Source organism: Cornus florida, unplaced genomic scaffold, assembly GCF_030987335.1.
Source record: "Cornus florida cultivar Cherokee Brave unplaced genomic scaffold, ASM3098733v1 CherokeeBrave_3.0.0_Hap2_Chr04, whole genome shotgun sequence".
NCBI lineage: Eukaryota > Viridiplantae > Streptophyta > Magnoliopsida > Cornales > Cornaceae > Cornus > Cornus florida.
The window spans coordinates 4,701,488-4,718,336 of NW_026775574.1; the positions used below are offsets into that span (position 1 = coordinate 4,701,488).

General features: G+C 34.1%; 1 protein-coding gene and 1 pseudogene across 1 annotated transcript; both read left to right on the forward strand.

The window, feature by feature from the left end:
- The first annotated feature begins 1,247 nt into the window (after window positions 1–1,247).
- LOC132302563 (origin of replication complex subunit 4) lies at window positions 1,248–11,995 on the forward strand. The gene is made up of 16 exons (XM_059799464.1): window positions 1,248–1,488; window positions 1,707–1,797; window positions 1,895–1,951; window positions 2,398–2,445; window positions 3,859–3,909; window positions 4,035–4,078; window positions 4,241–4,304; window positions 4,767–4,853; window positions 5,192–5,283; window positions 5,445–5,526; window positions 8,228–8,313; window positions 8,392–8,501; window positions 10,558–10,650; window positions 10,733–10,797; window positions 10,893–11,036; window positions 11,336–11,995. The coding sequence occupies exons 1-16, from the start codon at window positions 1,379–1,381 to the stop codon at window positions 11,363–11,365; spliced, it is 1,254 nt and encodes a 417-aa protein (XP_059655447.1). The 5' UTR covers window positions 1,248–1,378; the 3' UTR covers window positions 11,366–11,995.
- Window positions 11,996–14,443: 2,448 nt separating this feature from the next.
- LOC132304639 (putative F-box protein At1g32420) lies at window positions 14,444–16,161 on the forward strand (annotated as a pseudogene).
- The last annotated feature ends 688 nt before the right edge of the window (window positions 16,162–16,849 follow it).

Sequence of the window (16,849 nt, forward strand, 5' to 3'; positions counted from 1 at the left end):
GCTCCATTTGTTTGGATATAAAATATTTTTCAGAAAATATATTTTTTATTTTTTAGTGTTTAGTTGTCGTAAAATATTTATGCAATAAAAATATATTAAATATTAACAAAAATGATTTATCCATTAATTTTTGATAAATTATTTTATACGTCCAGCCCAAGGCTCGTACTTAGATTTTTGCCAAACACCAAAAAGTACAAATAAAAAAATATATTTTACTTAAAAAAATAAAAATATTTTCTAAAAAAAATATTTTACTACTATATTTGAATAATTATATTACGTGGATAAGTTCATCAAAATGGTAATTTTATGTTTTAATATAGTATCTTTTATAATAATATTATGTATATATTCAAGAAAAAAATATAATATATACAACATTTAGATTTCAGCTTTTGCATTTAACAAATAATCTTAATGAATTTAGTGTTAAAATTAATACAATAGCAAACAAGTTTACAGATTAATATATTCAGTACTTAAAAGTTCATTGCTTAAAATTCAGTACTTGAAATTTTCAGTACTTAATTTTCAATTCCATCAAACAGCACCTTAGTCTAAATATGTTCTGTGCTTGACACAATTATAATTCATAACATGTTACAACTTATATAACTCTTTTAATAAATGAATATTGTGGGTTACAAAATAACAAGACATAATTTATAACTTATTTAACCCGTTTAAATTAACTAAATTTTGTACTGTATTTATTAACTCAAGCATAAAATGCAACTATAATGAAACAAAAATGACATATTGAATAAGAAAATTTTGTTTAGTAATTGAGTTAAACAAACATTTGAATTGATGATTTATTAATTATATCTAATTGAGGTCAAATACCAAAGAGATTTCTTTATATGGTGATACTATGCAATCCATACTATCAATTAATTATATTCTGTCATATAAATAAAAATATTTTATTTTAATAAATGTTATATTATTTAATAGATTAGCGATATCATGTTATTAATAAAATACAAATAATAAAGTATTTCTTATTAAATATTTTGAATTACAAATATAACCTAAGTAATGAGTAATATTATTACCAGAGCAAGAGATTTGTTGAACTCTCTTTATTTAATTACAGGATTAAGACATAATTTTTTGAGATATGTAAAAAATTTGATTATTTAATAAATATTTCATTCATTGATGCGAGAGTTTGAGAGGTTAAGTACGAATTCAGACAATTAACACCGAACGCCGGTTAAATTCGTGTTGGGTTATTAATTTTGTCCCCCCACTCACCCGTAGTAACCCCGCACTATATAATCTGTAATTAACCTATCTATCGTCTATTTCCCGCCATTGTTTCTCATCAGTGTCTCTTTGTTAGCAGGAAAGCGAAAAAGGGAAAAATCAAATGGGACGAGAAAATCCAGCTAAAGAAGCCTTAATCCTCCTTCGAAGCAGGCTATGTAACCCTAATTTCATTTTTAAACATTTCTCCGACTCTCCCGGCAGCAATTACAGGTGCAAGTCCCTCTTTGTATACCTTAACCCTGTTTGGTTGCTGAGAAAGTGTTGCAAAAGAGAAGGATTATCTTTCTCAGAAACCAACCGGGTTAACCATTTTCTTCATTATTATTATTTTTTTCTCTCTTCCTCCTTTTCCGCTTATATGATGAGTTCATATGTTATTTCTAATTGATAGATGATAATGAATAAATTGAAGGGTTTTTTGTTTGCAGCAAGTTGAAGTTCATTATATCGAGTTCAATCACTGAGGCATGTAACAATTCAGTATTGCTTCTTGGTCCTCGTGGTTGTGGAAAAACTCCGGTAAATTGTTATTTTAGTGTTTTATTCTTCTTCTATATATATATATAATTATGTTTTTTTTTTTTTGTTTTTTTTTGTTTTTATTTGGCTGTTTTAGGTGTTGGAGCTTGTTCTCGAAGATCTTTTGAAAGAATTTCCTGATATGGTATCTGTGGTATGGTTTTATAATTCAATTATTTCCGCTATCACTACTTTACCTGTTATCATGGTTTCGTAATACAAATAGTTTTGGGTGTTTTAACCAGCAACCTTAAAGAATTGTTTTTTAAAGGTTATGGAATGTTGGAATGTTCTCATGGAATTGAATACTTTGATCATTAATTATATGCTAGTATAAGAAAGTTTGATTATGCTTTTATTGGCATCAAATGGGTTCTTGGCATTGTTACATGCTTAATAGAATCACTGTCTTCATTTGGCATTAACTTTGGTGATTGCAGTGATGTTTCCATAATGCACAGTGGTGCTGTATGTCCATGCGCAGATTCAGTTTCGTTGTTCCATGCAAACATTTTACTTGTTTAATAACTTCTGTGTTTTTTATTTTTATTTTTTTTTATTATTATTTTTTTATATTAAGTAATCTTATGGTGGTTTCAGATCAAATTGAATGGGCTTTTGCACAGTGAAGACAATTGTGCACTTAAGGTTAGACTTCCCAAGTCCCTTTTACTTCCTTCCCTCAATTGTCTGGTAATCATTTTTCTTTCGGAATCATTTGTCTAATTAAAGGGAATTTCCAAGTTGTACAAATTATTGTGGTATTAAACTAATGAAGCACACTATGAAACTTTTGAGGAGAGTGATTCGGTAGCAACTAAGACCATACATGCAAGTATCAGAAAATCAAGTTGGTTTTATTCTGGAGAGGCTAAGTTCAGAATCCATCTATTTACTAAGGAGACAAATTGAACAATGGAGAGAGAAGGACCTTCTTGTGATTTTCATGGACTTTAACAGAAAATTCTAAGATAGAATCTCCAGAGATATACTAATTGCCACTAATATTGTTTTAATTGATGAAACTAAAGCAGGATAAATGTTAAGCTAGAGATTTAGTGAGCAGCTGTATAATCAAGGGAATTTAACATAAGGAGTACCGAGATAGTATATAAGGATTGTAACTTTAGTAAAATTAGGAATGCAAATGAAGATGTAATGAAGGTTGTAGGTTAAGAGATATACCCAGTAACAAACAGTTTATTACTAAGGCTTGATTGTTTATAGGCAGGAGAGACTATACATGATTTTACTCATACAATTAAAGCAAAATGGGCTAAGTGGAGATGTGATTTGGGCATATCGTGTAATCAACATATCCTAAAAATCCAAAAGAAGATTGTATAATACAGCTTCCAAGGCTGCAGTATTTTATGTGAACAAGTTAGGAAGTTAAAGCAACATTCAATAAAGTGAACATGGTTGATATATAGATGTTCATAGTATACGTGAAAAGATAAGAAAGGTAAAATTAGAAGTGAACAAGAATGCTAGACAGTAGAGCAGAACAAATTGGAGATAAAATAAGAGAATTAACCATGATGTTTTAAGCATGTCTTTTATCCGTGAGAAAGAGGGTCATGATTCACATTAAGGGTAATGTTAGGAATGAGGATAAGCGGAAGACCAAAATCAACCTAGTTTGAGATAGTAAGCAAAGATATGGTAACGTGTAACTAATCAAAGTTATTGCTTAGAAAGAGCGAAACAACGAACAAGAATCATGAAATCTGCTTAAACAATTGGGGCAAGACTTTGTTGAGTTAATTGAGTTAGGGATACCCATTAACTAAAGTTAACCTTTGATGTCTAGGCTGTTCAATACATTTAAGGAAAGACAAACTGTAGTGGGTCAACTAATGGCTTATAGCACGGAAGTACCTCAGTTGTTTTATCATGTTTCTGCATGTAAAAAATCTATTTTCAGAGATTTTTTTTTCTCTTTATGTGAAATTCAACTGGAAAGGTTGCAAGGTTGCTTTCCATATATTTTGGAAGGATAAGTGTTCATTTCCCTCTCTCTTTCTGTATGTGGCTTACCAAGATTATTTGATTGCTCAGGAAATTGCTAGGCAGTTATGCGTGGAACATCAATTGTTATTCTCAAAGATGGTAATGTGGCCAATCTGTTGCTGGTTCTGATGATGCATTTGGAACCTTTTCTTCTTCTTCTTCTTCCTCTCATATTTTTATTTATTTATTTTATGGTATTCATGATCTTGAGATGATTTTTGCAGGCATCATTTGATGATAACTCTCAGTTCATGGTATCCATGTTAAGGTGAGTGTTTTAGCCCTTTTGGTTATGTATTCTTTTGTCATTCACAAGTACGATTTAACTCTTGTTGATATGTGTAATTATTTTTGTTGCTTTGTTCAGTTTCATGATATAGTTATTTGTTTTTTGTCACACATATACTCATTTGTGATAACTTGTCACCAGGGAGTGTGGATTAGCACACAAAACAGTTATTTTTGTACTGGATGAGTTTGACCTCTTTGCTCTGGTAAGACTCATTCTTTTCCCATTCCTTGTGTCTCATTGCAGAAGTCTTGAAGTTTGACAAACTCACTTTTTATATTTCTTTTTCGTTCTTCCCACTTTATTTTTCATTGCTAGTGTGTGTGCTTGAGAACGGCTGATTACTTGATGTTATTGATATAGATGATAGGTTTGGATTCCTATATATCCACTCGTGTGGTGTTTCATTAATTATATGATATATATATATATATATATATATATATATATATATAAGATCATTCTGTATATATATCATCATCTACATCTAGAAAGCCGTATGCTTTAGAAGAAACTTGTACACAAAAAAATTCATTTTTTAAGTAAATTAGGGCCAACATGGAATATTCAGGTTATTGAAGACAGAACTTTTATTACTTAATATATACTCTTGAGTTCATATTTCTACCATTAGTATCATATTTTTCTTCTGTCTGATTTTTGGCAGGGTAAGCAACGGTTACTCTACAGCTTACTAGATGCAATGCAATCTGTAACATCACAAGCTGTTGTCATTGGTTTGAGTTGCCGTTTGGTATGTTGCTTTGAACTAATAATTTCCTTTGCCTTGCTTAATTTAATTCTATAATAAACACAAAGATGCATATAACTGGCATCTTCAGGGTACGGTTAATGATGAATTTCAAATATATTGGAATGAAAGTCATTGTGCTATAGGTTGGTATTAAACTTTGCGTTTAAACTGCTGGGAGTTGAGCGAAATTGAAAATTTATGCTTCATCAACTTGTTTGGGTTCAATACTTTGTCGGTGTTACCTGCACTACATTTGGATCACATTTGAGGATTCACAGATTTCTAAATGACTTGAAATGTGTGAAGAATGCTGACAAATCAGGCTATATGCCCTGCAGGATGCTGATCAGCTTTTGGAAAAAAGAGTAAGATCTCGTTTCTCACATCGGAAACTGTTGTTTCTTCCTCCCTCAAAGGATGATTTGCAGAGGTAATTTTTCTTTTTTCTTGACTTAGCGTAGCTTCTGTGGTTTATGCCCCAGAATCGGATGTTCTAGATTTTTCTCTCTTCCTTCTCTTCTTTCCTGTAAGTTGAACATTCTAGATTATTAAATGCTATTGTGCTGTTTTGTGTGTGTGCTGGTCATGCAGACTGTTGGAGCACATCTTATTATTGCCAACAGATTCAAGCCTTCCTCATGACTACGTAGTCGAGTTTAATAAAAAGATTCTCGTATCCTTTCCCTGATCAATGCAAAGCTTTTCTTTATTGCACAAACACATATCTGGGGCTTTGCAGTTGCATACCTTCAGTTGCATACCTTTTAATCATTTTGGGAATAAATGTCAATTTTATTCTTTACAAATTAGGATTTTTTCGACCTTCACTTGTACCAATACAATAATTTCATTTCAAAAATTTAGAAGTATGAGCTTCAGGTAAGAACTTGCATAGAAAAATTGATGAATGAGTTTATTCAGTAATTTAACCTGGTTGGTTTTAAAGAGTATAGGAAAAGCAAGACTCAGACGAGCATAGAAAGAAGACTTCTGAGCAAAAAATTCATATCATTTCGAACTTTCATCTACGCATCTGATAGACTGGTACTAAATGTATCCATAGGATGAGAAAAAATAGTTTCAAACACATCTCCAATTCTTCTTGGATACTCTAGGACACATTTCTCATGTCTTGAACTATGAGATGCGGCATATGTAGTATTGTATCATAGTAAAATTGTTAAGAACTTGCAAAAAGAAAAAATAAAAAAGTGTGAAAAGTGTAACAATAATTTCAAGTACCTGAATATTTCTTAGAGATGAAAAATTGAGGTATGAATCGTATGATGAGTTTAAATCATGCCAAATTTAGTGCTAAGATCATATTCTTGCTTTATAGCCCTTACTTTTCCCATATGAATTTAACATATAAGTTAAAACTATGGAGTATATTATAGATTCTAGAGTAAAATAAAATTTTAATGTATCTTAGTATTCAAAATAGGCATTTAACTCGTTTTGAACCCATAATGTAATAAAATTGAATTATTGGATATGATTTTTTTGGTACATGTCAACCAAATTTGATGGGCACTTATCCCATGGTCTTGTTAGGGTGAAGAGTGTCATACAGGGGTATTTCACATACATTTGAAGGGTCCATGTATCATGGGACTACACTGAAAGGAGGGTCTACATGGTTTGAAGGAAAGTGCTACAAGGACAAAGAGAAGGCAGATCAGCACTGAAGAGGTGCTTATCGTTCAAGTGGAAAGCACTACAAAGTGTCGACTGTCTTCTTTTATTTATTTTATTTTCAATGGAGAACCTAGGAATGATTGACCTATAAGGAGCAGACTGGTGAAAGAGGAAGAGGATTAAAGTCTTATCCAATTGCTTGATATTGACTGCACGATCCTTTCTACCATCTTCCGACATCTAAAGATTCTAGGGCCACGCCCCTTCCCCCCTCCCCCCTCTTCCTCAGTACTGATGTAATTGTATTTACTGGGAAAAAACAGAATTTAGCAAAAGAGAAGACATACAAAGAAGAGAAAGAGATTTCTTCAGAAAGAGAAACTTTGAAGCTGCAATATAGAACAGTAATAAACACTGTTCTCTGCCTAATATAATCCTCTTCAGGAAGCACAACACATAGCTAAATCATCTGCTCCTTCACTGTCCATGCGAGGAATCTAAAACTTTCCTTCTAACAGCAACATTATTGTCTTTAGTACATGACTGGAATTCCATTGACCAACTTTGCCATTTTTACTCTACTCAAACATATTCTTGATATATTCTCTTATGCAATTTGAGATGCCCCTACTTTTTGCCTCGTTGAGGCTACAAAGAAGTGCACCTACCAGGGATGGAGCCAGAAATTATGCTCAGGGGGGGCATAATGTAATAAAAATTTTTGAGGCAGGGCAATTTTAAAATTTTACAGAATTATATAAAAATGATTTTTTTTTTTTTTTTTTTTTTTTAAGTTTAGGGGGGAAAAAATTATACAAAAATGAAAATTTTTAAAGTTGGGTGGTGGTGTGGGGGGGGGGGGGGGGGGTGCGGGGTGGCGTGCAATTTAAATTTTTTTTTATTTAAATTATGCATACAAAAATGCAATTTTTTAAAAGTTTGAGGGGGGCACATCCGTCCCAGGCACCTACCTCTGCGTTGTTTATGATTCGAACCCCAAAATCCTTGGAGAAGAAAAATGTAACTTCACCATAACAACCTAAATATTGTGTTTTACCCAGCTTGCCAAGAGAACAACCGTCAAAGTTGAGTTTGCACACAGCTCATGGAGGACGAGGCCAACTACTTGTGATTCATTGATCTCGGTTTTGGCAGAAGAAACACCCTACCCATCCAATTTGACCACGGAAGATGAAATGCTTCACATATTCATTACATATTTCTCTAGTGTGAAAAAATTATTTGATGCATATTCAGTATCCCTTTATCTGAAACTTATCCCAGTTATATGATCTCATGTAAAATTTGTGCATGATGGGCCTTTTTTATCCCCTTGCAAATAATGCCATGATGGTAGTAAGATGGGCCTATGCCCTTTCAAATATGAGTCAACTAGCTATAAGTGATAAGCTTATATACTTGATAGTTTGCATCAAAGGAGCATTTGGTAGATCATTTGCATGTTGCCCTGGCACATTCTTTTTTCCATTTCCTTTTCCTCTTGGAAATCTTTTTTAAGGCATATGATCTTACACACAGTAGCTGTTTCAGTTAAAACAAAGAATGATGTCTTCTAACCATCTTTCTTAAGTGAATACTTACGAGTAAAGTCAATTCAAGCATCCCTGGAGTGTTTTGTAAATGTTATATGTTTTGGCATTGCCTAAGTAGCTTGGACACTGCTTGCATCTTTTATTAAAATAAAATGTGGCAAAGAAGTCCTTGACATTTTACAGAATGTATTAGCCGAGGAAAGATTCCAAGAAATTATTAGCACATTATCAAATTCTGATTCCACCTTCAACCATTTGTTGAGGTTTCTGTAAGTTTCTCCTTCTCTATCTGGATGTATAGCTGTTATTTCCTGCAAAAAAAGAATACTGATTGTCTGCAACACCAGGTTTTCTGCTGTTTGTTGTATGGATTTGCAATCCGGATTGCTATCACTTGAGAACTTCAAAGCTGCGCTTTTGAGTATTCGAAGGCAACCAAAGCTGGAAAGTTTAAAAGGTATGAAAATTTAATAATTTAATCGGTCATGCATTCTTGCTGATTTCATTATTCTGAATTGTCTTTTTTCACCTATAACCAAAAGTTTACCTGTTTAGGATAATTTATCATCTTGCATGATTTCACTTGTCTCATAATTTATTTTATTTTGTTTTTTTAAAATAGTTGCTAGTCTATTTCTCAAACCCAATTCAACACCCCCCCCCCCCCCCCCCCCCCCCCCCCCCCTGATTATTTGGTTTATGAGTTTGCTACTTTCACCACTGGGTCATTAGACTCATTACCCAGCTGGTATAACCTCTCCTCCCTCAAAGGGGAGGTGAGGGGTTCGAGCCCCATGGTGGGCATTTGTAGATGTGTGTAATTTACCTAACCAGAAAAGATAAAAAAAAAAATGAGTTGCTGCTTTCATGCTCTTATTTTTCCAGTCAAAATGTTTTTATTTTTAATAATAAATAAAGCATAAAATATATATTTTTTATTTTTATTTTGTTCAAGTTTGTTTTGCATGAAATTTTCTGTGAAAGTGGCATATATATATTTATGTTAATTACTCACACCCCCCACTATTGCCCCTATGGAGAATTGAATCCTTAACCTTCTGTTTGGGAGGTGGAGATACCACTTGAGCTAAAGGTTCATTGGTCTGTAGAAGTGAAATTAGTGAGGGAAAGATACCAAGGGTTGTTTTTCCCAGTGGTATCTCCTCTACCTCTCGAAGTGGAAGGTTGAGGGTTTAAGTCCCCATAGGGACAAAGTGTTTGTGTGTGGCGTTTTATTTGCCCGAAATGAATGAGAAAAAAGATGCTGACATTGCTCAATTTGTCATGATCTCACTATACCTTTAATAACACGATTATACATTTTCACATAAGGAAAGAAGTGGGAGAACAATATCGGAAAACAATTTGAGCATTATTTATAGGAGGGGGAGAGTCATAGATTGTAGGTTTATTGTGTGTTACTGTCGATGGTCTCAACAAATTGACTCTTAAGTTCTGTAGGGTCTCAATATCAATAGCCATACCATACCATATTGTCTCTTATGATTGGTAGAAAGTGTAGGTGGAGGCTGTCATGAAAATTCTCACGTTACTGCCTTTTCTTTCTTTATTATTGAGTTGAGCTCTGTTGTTGCTAGCTTAAGCGTTTCGTTGACTGATAGCTTACCTCAAAATTTGTAACTATAACGGAGGTACAAGTCTTTAAAGTACCTTTCCCCCTGGACAAGATTATGAGATGGTAACCCAGAGTCCTCAATATTGACGAGTTCCATAGAAATATAGCATCATAGTTGCTTATCCTATTTCTATAGCAAGCCATTGCATGGATGGGCTCTTAAAGCAAATGCTATCTGGAGATGTTCTTGGATTGTGACCAATAGATAATAGGTGGCGAGTCCAAGGATTTAATAGATGTTCCCAACTCAAAGCGAGAAAGCCCCGTCTCATCTTAGCAGGTTGACTATTCTCAAGTCATGATATAATATCCTCGTGTTTGAAGCCTAGTTACCTCTTGGCCTCCACAAGAAGTGTGATATATTGAAGCAGAAAGTTTGGCATTAAGAGATGAGGAAATCTCATTCAGAATTAAGTTCGGAGTCAACTGGGAATCCTAACGAGAAAATACATATTAAGAATGAAACATTAGTAAACCTCAAGATTCTGTTTCACTTTAATAGAAACCAGTATCATTCATTTCAGAAGCACTTTCCTTAATTCTTGGAAGAGGGAAGTGTGGGATGCTGGAATCTCTTTAGGGAAGATATTTCATTAGGATGGGTTTAGGAAAGTCGCTTAAATGATGCTGACATCAAATCCAAATCAAAGAATTGGAAGAGTATATTAGATATCACAGTGAAGTTACCATGGAACCCACGTAGGGAAAGCTAATGAGGCCTTGGGCGACCACCTTATTCGCCCAATGATGACGCTGTCCTTTATTCCCTTCTTCTTGTACTTATATCCTGTGTGTACAAAATTTTGCTGGTAAATATTTGTTTTTTTGCGGTAAAGATTTTGATAACATTCAGTTCAAATTCAACTTGTTCATGCAGATTGCTCCATTTTAGAACTCTATATTTTGGTTTGTATGAAGAGGTTAGAAGTCAAAGAGCAAGACTCGTACAATTTCATTTCTGTAATGAAAGGTTTGCCTCGTCTATTATTCATACTGTTACTCTATCACCAGTATGTCACTTTTCAATTACTTGTGTTTATCAAATATGACAGAGTACAAGAGCATACATGATGCGTTCCAGACATCTGACTATTATGCACAGAATGTCTGCTTACGGGTTCGTTTGACACTTCATATATGTGAATCTTGATGTGGTGTACCCTTTTAAATTATCTCCAAGCATATTAAATCCTTTGCTCCGAACTTCCGCAGGCATTTGAGCACCTTCTACAACGTGAATTAGTCTCTTTTATGGATAATAGAGGACACAATCAATCAATTGAATTTCGTCCAGTTAAGCTACTAGTTTCGTCTCATGAACTACATCAGGGGTTGAAATCTCATCATTCTTGTCCAGTAAGTCGCTTCAAGACTGAAGAGCATCTTTGCGTCTAAAAGCTCTTAATTTTTTCTAGTATTTAATTTGCTGTTAAAGTCAAATTCATTCAGATTATTGATAAATCATTATACTTTGAGGTGGATTTTATTGGAATGTTTATAGCTGTTTGAGAAATGTCATGCTCATCTAAATATTATAATGCATTGGAAATTTAGGTTTCTAGCATTATCTAAAAAAATAATTTGAATAACAAATTTTCTCACTAAATCTATCAAAAGATGGTGATCAGAGTATTATTTTGGATATGTTGTGTCAGGCAATGCTCCAGAAATTAATTGAAGGTTGAAACAGCGAATGGGATAGTGGTGATGGCTCTGATTAGCTGCTAAAGAGTGAAACCAAAGGATAAAGTGGGTTTTACCTTCAGCGACATTCATCTCCCGCTGACATTCATAACTACTAGTTGTTGGTAGGAAGCTGACGATGGAGGTTAATCAACAGTTACTAAGCAACTGTCAGAGTTGATTTATTATAGAACTTGAGTTGCAGTAATGACTTCTCTTTGGAGTGTATTTCTGCTGTGTTTCTTGAGAAGAAGCATCAAACAATACTACAAAAATATCAACCAATCAATCATTTCTGATATACAGCTCCATCAAAGCATGTCTTCCATGCCTCTTCAACAGTCATTATATCATCTGGTAAGCTTAGTTCTTGGTTATCCTCTAAATGGTCCAGAATTGTGAGATATTTATTAAACTTTTTGTTCAGTCTTCTGATGTCATATATTTGTGATATATCCCATATGTTCTTTTGATGAAAAGAGTGTTGGACCAAAATATATGAATCATGTGATGTTTCAGTGTTTTTAAAAAACGTGTAAATGTTGCATTCTAATTCTCTGGTATTTGATATATCGATGAATGTATATTATCTTCTTCTTTTTCCGGTATTGCTAAATTATTCGCTCCCTTTATTATTTTCTTTTTATTAAAACTAAGTTAACCCTGCCATGCAATAGTCACTATTTTTCATGATATTGTATTGAGAAGATAATTGCTTTTTATTATCATATTTCAGACTAAAACAAAGGGGTTCAATAAAGCAATCTTTGGAAAATTTAAGTACGTTTCAAACGGACTTTGAACCATTCGGGTGTTTGGATCTCGTCTTTCTCACCTACAAAAAGAAGTTTAGAGAGAGAGCCAGAGGTTTTTAGACGATGAAGAAAAAGAAAAAAAAGAAAAAAAGAAAAAAAAGAGATGAGACTAAATAAATCTAGGAGACATGACCAGAGAAGAGAGAAATTTTTTTAGAGAAAAATAGAAGATGGCACTGCCCATTTGTATTATTTTACCCGGAGTAGAGAATTTCTAGAAGATTGGAGTGTTTTGTAGCGTACCTAGCGTTGGAATGTCTTAGTTAGATAGATCTATAAATAGGATTAGGGTCTCATTTTTGTGAGAGTGAGATAGGCTTGTACAACCAACTCTTTGTTTAGTAATAGAAGCATTCTAGTGTCAATCACAAATTCTGTCTCGGATTGTCTCGGATGAATTCATCTGAAGTCAGCAAGAAGGAGAGAATAGATACCGTAATGTTAAGAACCAGCAAGGAGACATTAATACAAAAGATCATGTCATAAATAATAATAACACTATCATTTAAGATAACTACCGTATCGTAAATAATGAAAAGATTCTCCATTCCAACTAGTTGCACCTCTTCCTCCTCCCTATGTCTTGATGTAGACACAAGGTGACCCTCCCTCCCTCCACTGCTTATATCGCCTCTCCCTCCTCTCTAGCTGATAATGGAAAAATTCATGGTTTTTGTGGGTCGAGTCTCACAAAAGGTGACACTCTCTCCCTCTATCCAACGATGTGATCAAACTCGTTAACAAAGACACTATTCATAGGTTCGGTCCTGCTGCCCGAGCCAGCAAGTTCAGGCTTGAAAAAAAATTTATGTGAAAGGTCCCTGTCATTGTAATGGATGTTCTCTTGAATAACACAACATTTGCCTTCGAACTAACCGCAGTGTCTTGGCCGTCCCAATAAAAAATCGAGTTGAAGAAAATAATACTGGTTTGAATTTGAATCTCAATATTGAAATTAATCAAAAAGACTCCAACTAGCAAGGAAAACAAAAAACTATATTCACGCTACACAAATATATTCTGGTGCTCCACTTAACTCATTTAGCAAATATAATTACCAAACTACCCTTTTAGTATTTAATATCAACTATGAAAGTTCTAAAAGCTCTCTTGTGATTTGTTTACTCGGTTTGTTTTTTTGTTTTTTCTGTTATTTATTGAAAATTCCCTTTAAATCTTAATATCATCTTAACGTTAAAAAGTACTGTATTGAATCAAATAGAAAAGAAATATAGTTACAAGCTTGATCCTAAAGAAAAATAATTTCAAAAAAAATTAATTTGGAAATCGCCATTTATTTTCTAATAATACTTTCTTTCCATATTGTGTAGGTGATTTTTAAAAGGTTTTAGAATTGTATTGTGTAGGTGATTTTAAAAAGATTTTCAGAAAAAAAAATATATATACATATAGATTATTTCCTTTTGTCTCTTTCAGACTTTTCGGCCTGTTTTCCCTCGCTTTGGGCGCGAATCACTTGCAATGCAATTCGCATGCTGTTTCCTACGGTGAGCAGTAAGTGGCCTTAGTTTGGCCACGTTTTACTTCACTTAATAGACACTAACACTGTGTTTGGCAATTATACCACTATTTATAAGTAACATTTCACCACTATTTTTAAGTAACATCACAGAAGTCTAAAAGTAATATCACATAATCTAAAAAGTAACATCACCACCATTTCTAAGTATCTTTCACCCTCAAAACGTGGTGATGTTACTTTTTAAACTATGTGATATTATTTTTAGACTTCTGTGATGTTACTTATAAATAGTGGTGATGTTACTTTTTAGACTATTTTTACATTTCACCACCATTTATAAGTAACATCACAGAATTTAAAAAGTAACATCACCATTTGTAAAACGAAACATCACTACTTTTAATTTCAAATAATAACATAAATGATATGTTGAATTGAGTTATGTTTATATGTGACATTACTTTTTAGATTATGTGATGTTACTTATAAATAGTGGTGAAATGTAACTTATAAATAGTAGTGTAATTGGCCAAACACAGCCTTAGTATCCGTTAGCTGAAGAACGATGTGGCCAAATATGGACCACTTAAAAGTTACAGCAGGAACTGCATGAGAGCCTCACTGTAGGTGATTCGCGCCCGCTTTGACGTCCATTTGGGTCAGTTAACAGGTTCGGCCCTTTTTGGTTTTCGGGCCCTTGCCCCGCTCAGTATAAACCCTACCTTGGCTCGTGGACTCGCAGTTGTCAAGGAAGGAAAACAAAGCGGCCAGTCAGATCGATTATGAAGAAGACGACGACAACGACGACTACTAGGGTTTCAGTTCTGCAAGAGCTTATCTTCGAGATACTGAAAGAACTTCCAGTGAAAACCTTACTGAGATTCAGGTGTGTTTCCAAGCTCTGGCGCTCCATAATTGATGATCCACTCTTCGGTCAGTCGCACCATAATCGGTCCATCAATCGGCCTGGCGGTATCAAACTTCTCTTCGTGACTACACTGGGATATCATCATTGGACATTCAACTTCACAGACCCAGAAGGTGGTTCGTCCCTTCATCTTTTATCTAAGCCCGCCGACTTGTATTTTCCTTTGTATTCAGTCAAAGGCTTGGTCTGTTTTCAGAACTGTATCTGTAACCCTAACACTGGGGAACGCCAAACACTTCCGCCCGTAGCAATTCAAATACCAGGACAATTCCATAAATTGACAGTAGCATCCTTCAACCTCTTAGGGTTTGACCGAGCTTCTGGGAAACACAAAGTCCTTAACATAACTCAAATTGATTGTGTGGATGCTGATGATTCTGATAACGATTCTGATGACGATAATGAGGGGCAAACTCAGTTCAAGGTTTTTGACTCTTGGCGGCGCCGCCTCCTCCAAGTGGAGAGATATTGATCATAATAATTATAGTCAATTAGACAGATTGTCAGTTGATGATAGTAAAAGGGCTTGTTCTATCAACGATACTATATATTGTTTAGGTACCAATGGCTTCTCAAACAAACATGTGATCTTGGCTTTCGAAGTTGGACAGGAGAGCTTGAAAATCATGCCATTTCCTAAAGGCGCAGCTAGCGATTCTTTTTTTGCAATACCAGTGAGAGAACGTTTGGCTTTGATCAATTCTAGGGTCACCGAAATTTGGATACTAGAAGACTATGACAAGCAACTCTGGAATAAACAGACTCTCAAGGTCCCATGCTCATGCAAGAGATCTATAGTGCCGTTTTGTAGCTTTGGTGCAGAGATTTTATTTGGATATAACGAAGGAAAGTTCTCATTCTTTTATTATGATCTGAAAACTGATACAGCGGGGAAGATTCACGAGCTATCAAAATTAGAGCTATCAAAATTAGTGTCATCAACTCCCGTCTACTTCACCAACCACACAGTAAGTATATTTCGATTGGAGGGTATCTAATTTTTCGATTGAAGGGTATGGAATTGAAATGGTTGCCATGCTTTTATTAATGGGATGTCTTCTTTAGTTTTGGAAACATTCAAGTAATCTATTTGCAACTTCAAATTTCTAGATAATTTTCGAAAAAAAACTTCAAATTTCTAGATTGGAATTTTTTTTTTTTTTTTTTGGTGCTTACAAAGCAGAGGCAGGCTTAGAAGTCTAAATTAGTGATTCATTTTGGTTCACCCCTCTTTTGGTTTCTATTAATTTTGTTCTCATAAGAAAAACACCTCTATCTAACTGGGGAATAGATATTAGGTGTGTCAAGCATGTCACATCATAACTCATAAGTATAACATATTATCAGTAATTTTAAAAATAGGTAGGTTAATTTACATTTTTTTTTTTTTTGAAATGACAGCATTATCATTGGTCGGGCATCTGTGTGACACACTCAATATTTATGGAAATTTGTATTCTGAATGTTCTGATATGTGATTGTTAAATAAGTGCATACAACTTGCGAATAGATATTGGACGGACTCATCCGAACCGTAAGTGTGCGCGTGTTGTGCACTTACTGCAAATAAAAGATATACATGTTTTTTTCTTCTTTTTTTTTTTCTGTAAATAAAAGATATATATAAAAGATAACTCAATTTTTGTGATTCAATATGAATTTTTTATATGACTGCCTGTTAGATGAAATATATTCTAGAGTTTTATTGAATCTTTGAGTTTCATGTGAAAATCGACATAAAAGGTGTTTTATTCAATGTCAGTTGGAAGGGGTGGGTGATCAGCCAAATCAACTTTGGGAAAGATTGTGTTTGCATTAAATCAAACATAAAGTTTCATGATCACTTGAAGCAGATTTCTGAACAAGGATCCTCTCTCATGAACTCCGCAGGCCTCAATTCTATGCTCATTAAGACCAAGACCGCACGATTAAACCCAAATACTACATCCAAGTAATCACATCAAGCTTTTTTTGCATACCAACGACTCATCAAGATTTTACCCAAGTCTTATGTCCAATTCACCACCATTGACGGTGTAAAAACCGCACAATTTTTTATTTATTTTTTAGTTAAAGGGTAAGCATTTATAGAAGAAGAAAGATTGTACAGTGAGCCCCCAAGTGAGGGGGAACAGAACATGAAACAAAAACAAGAGCAACAACAAGGGCAACCAACCCAAGCTTCAAGTTTAATTGGAGATGCAGTGAATTGTCAATTACCCACCTTGCTTTTGCAGATGATCTACTTCTTTTCTCCTTT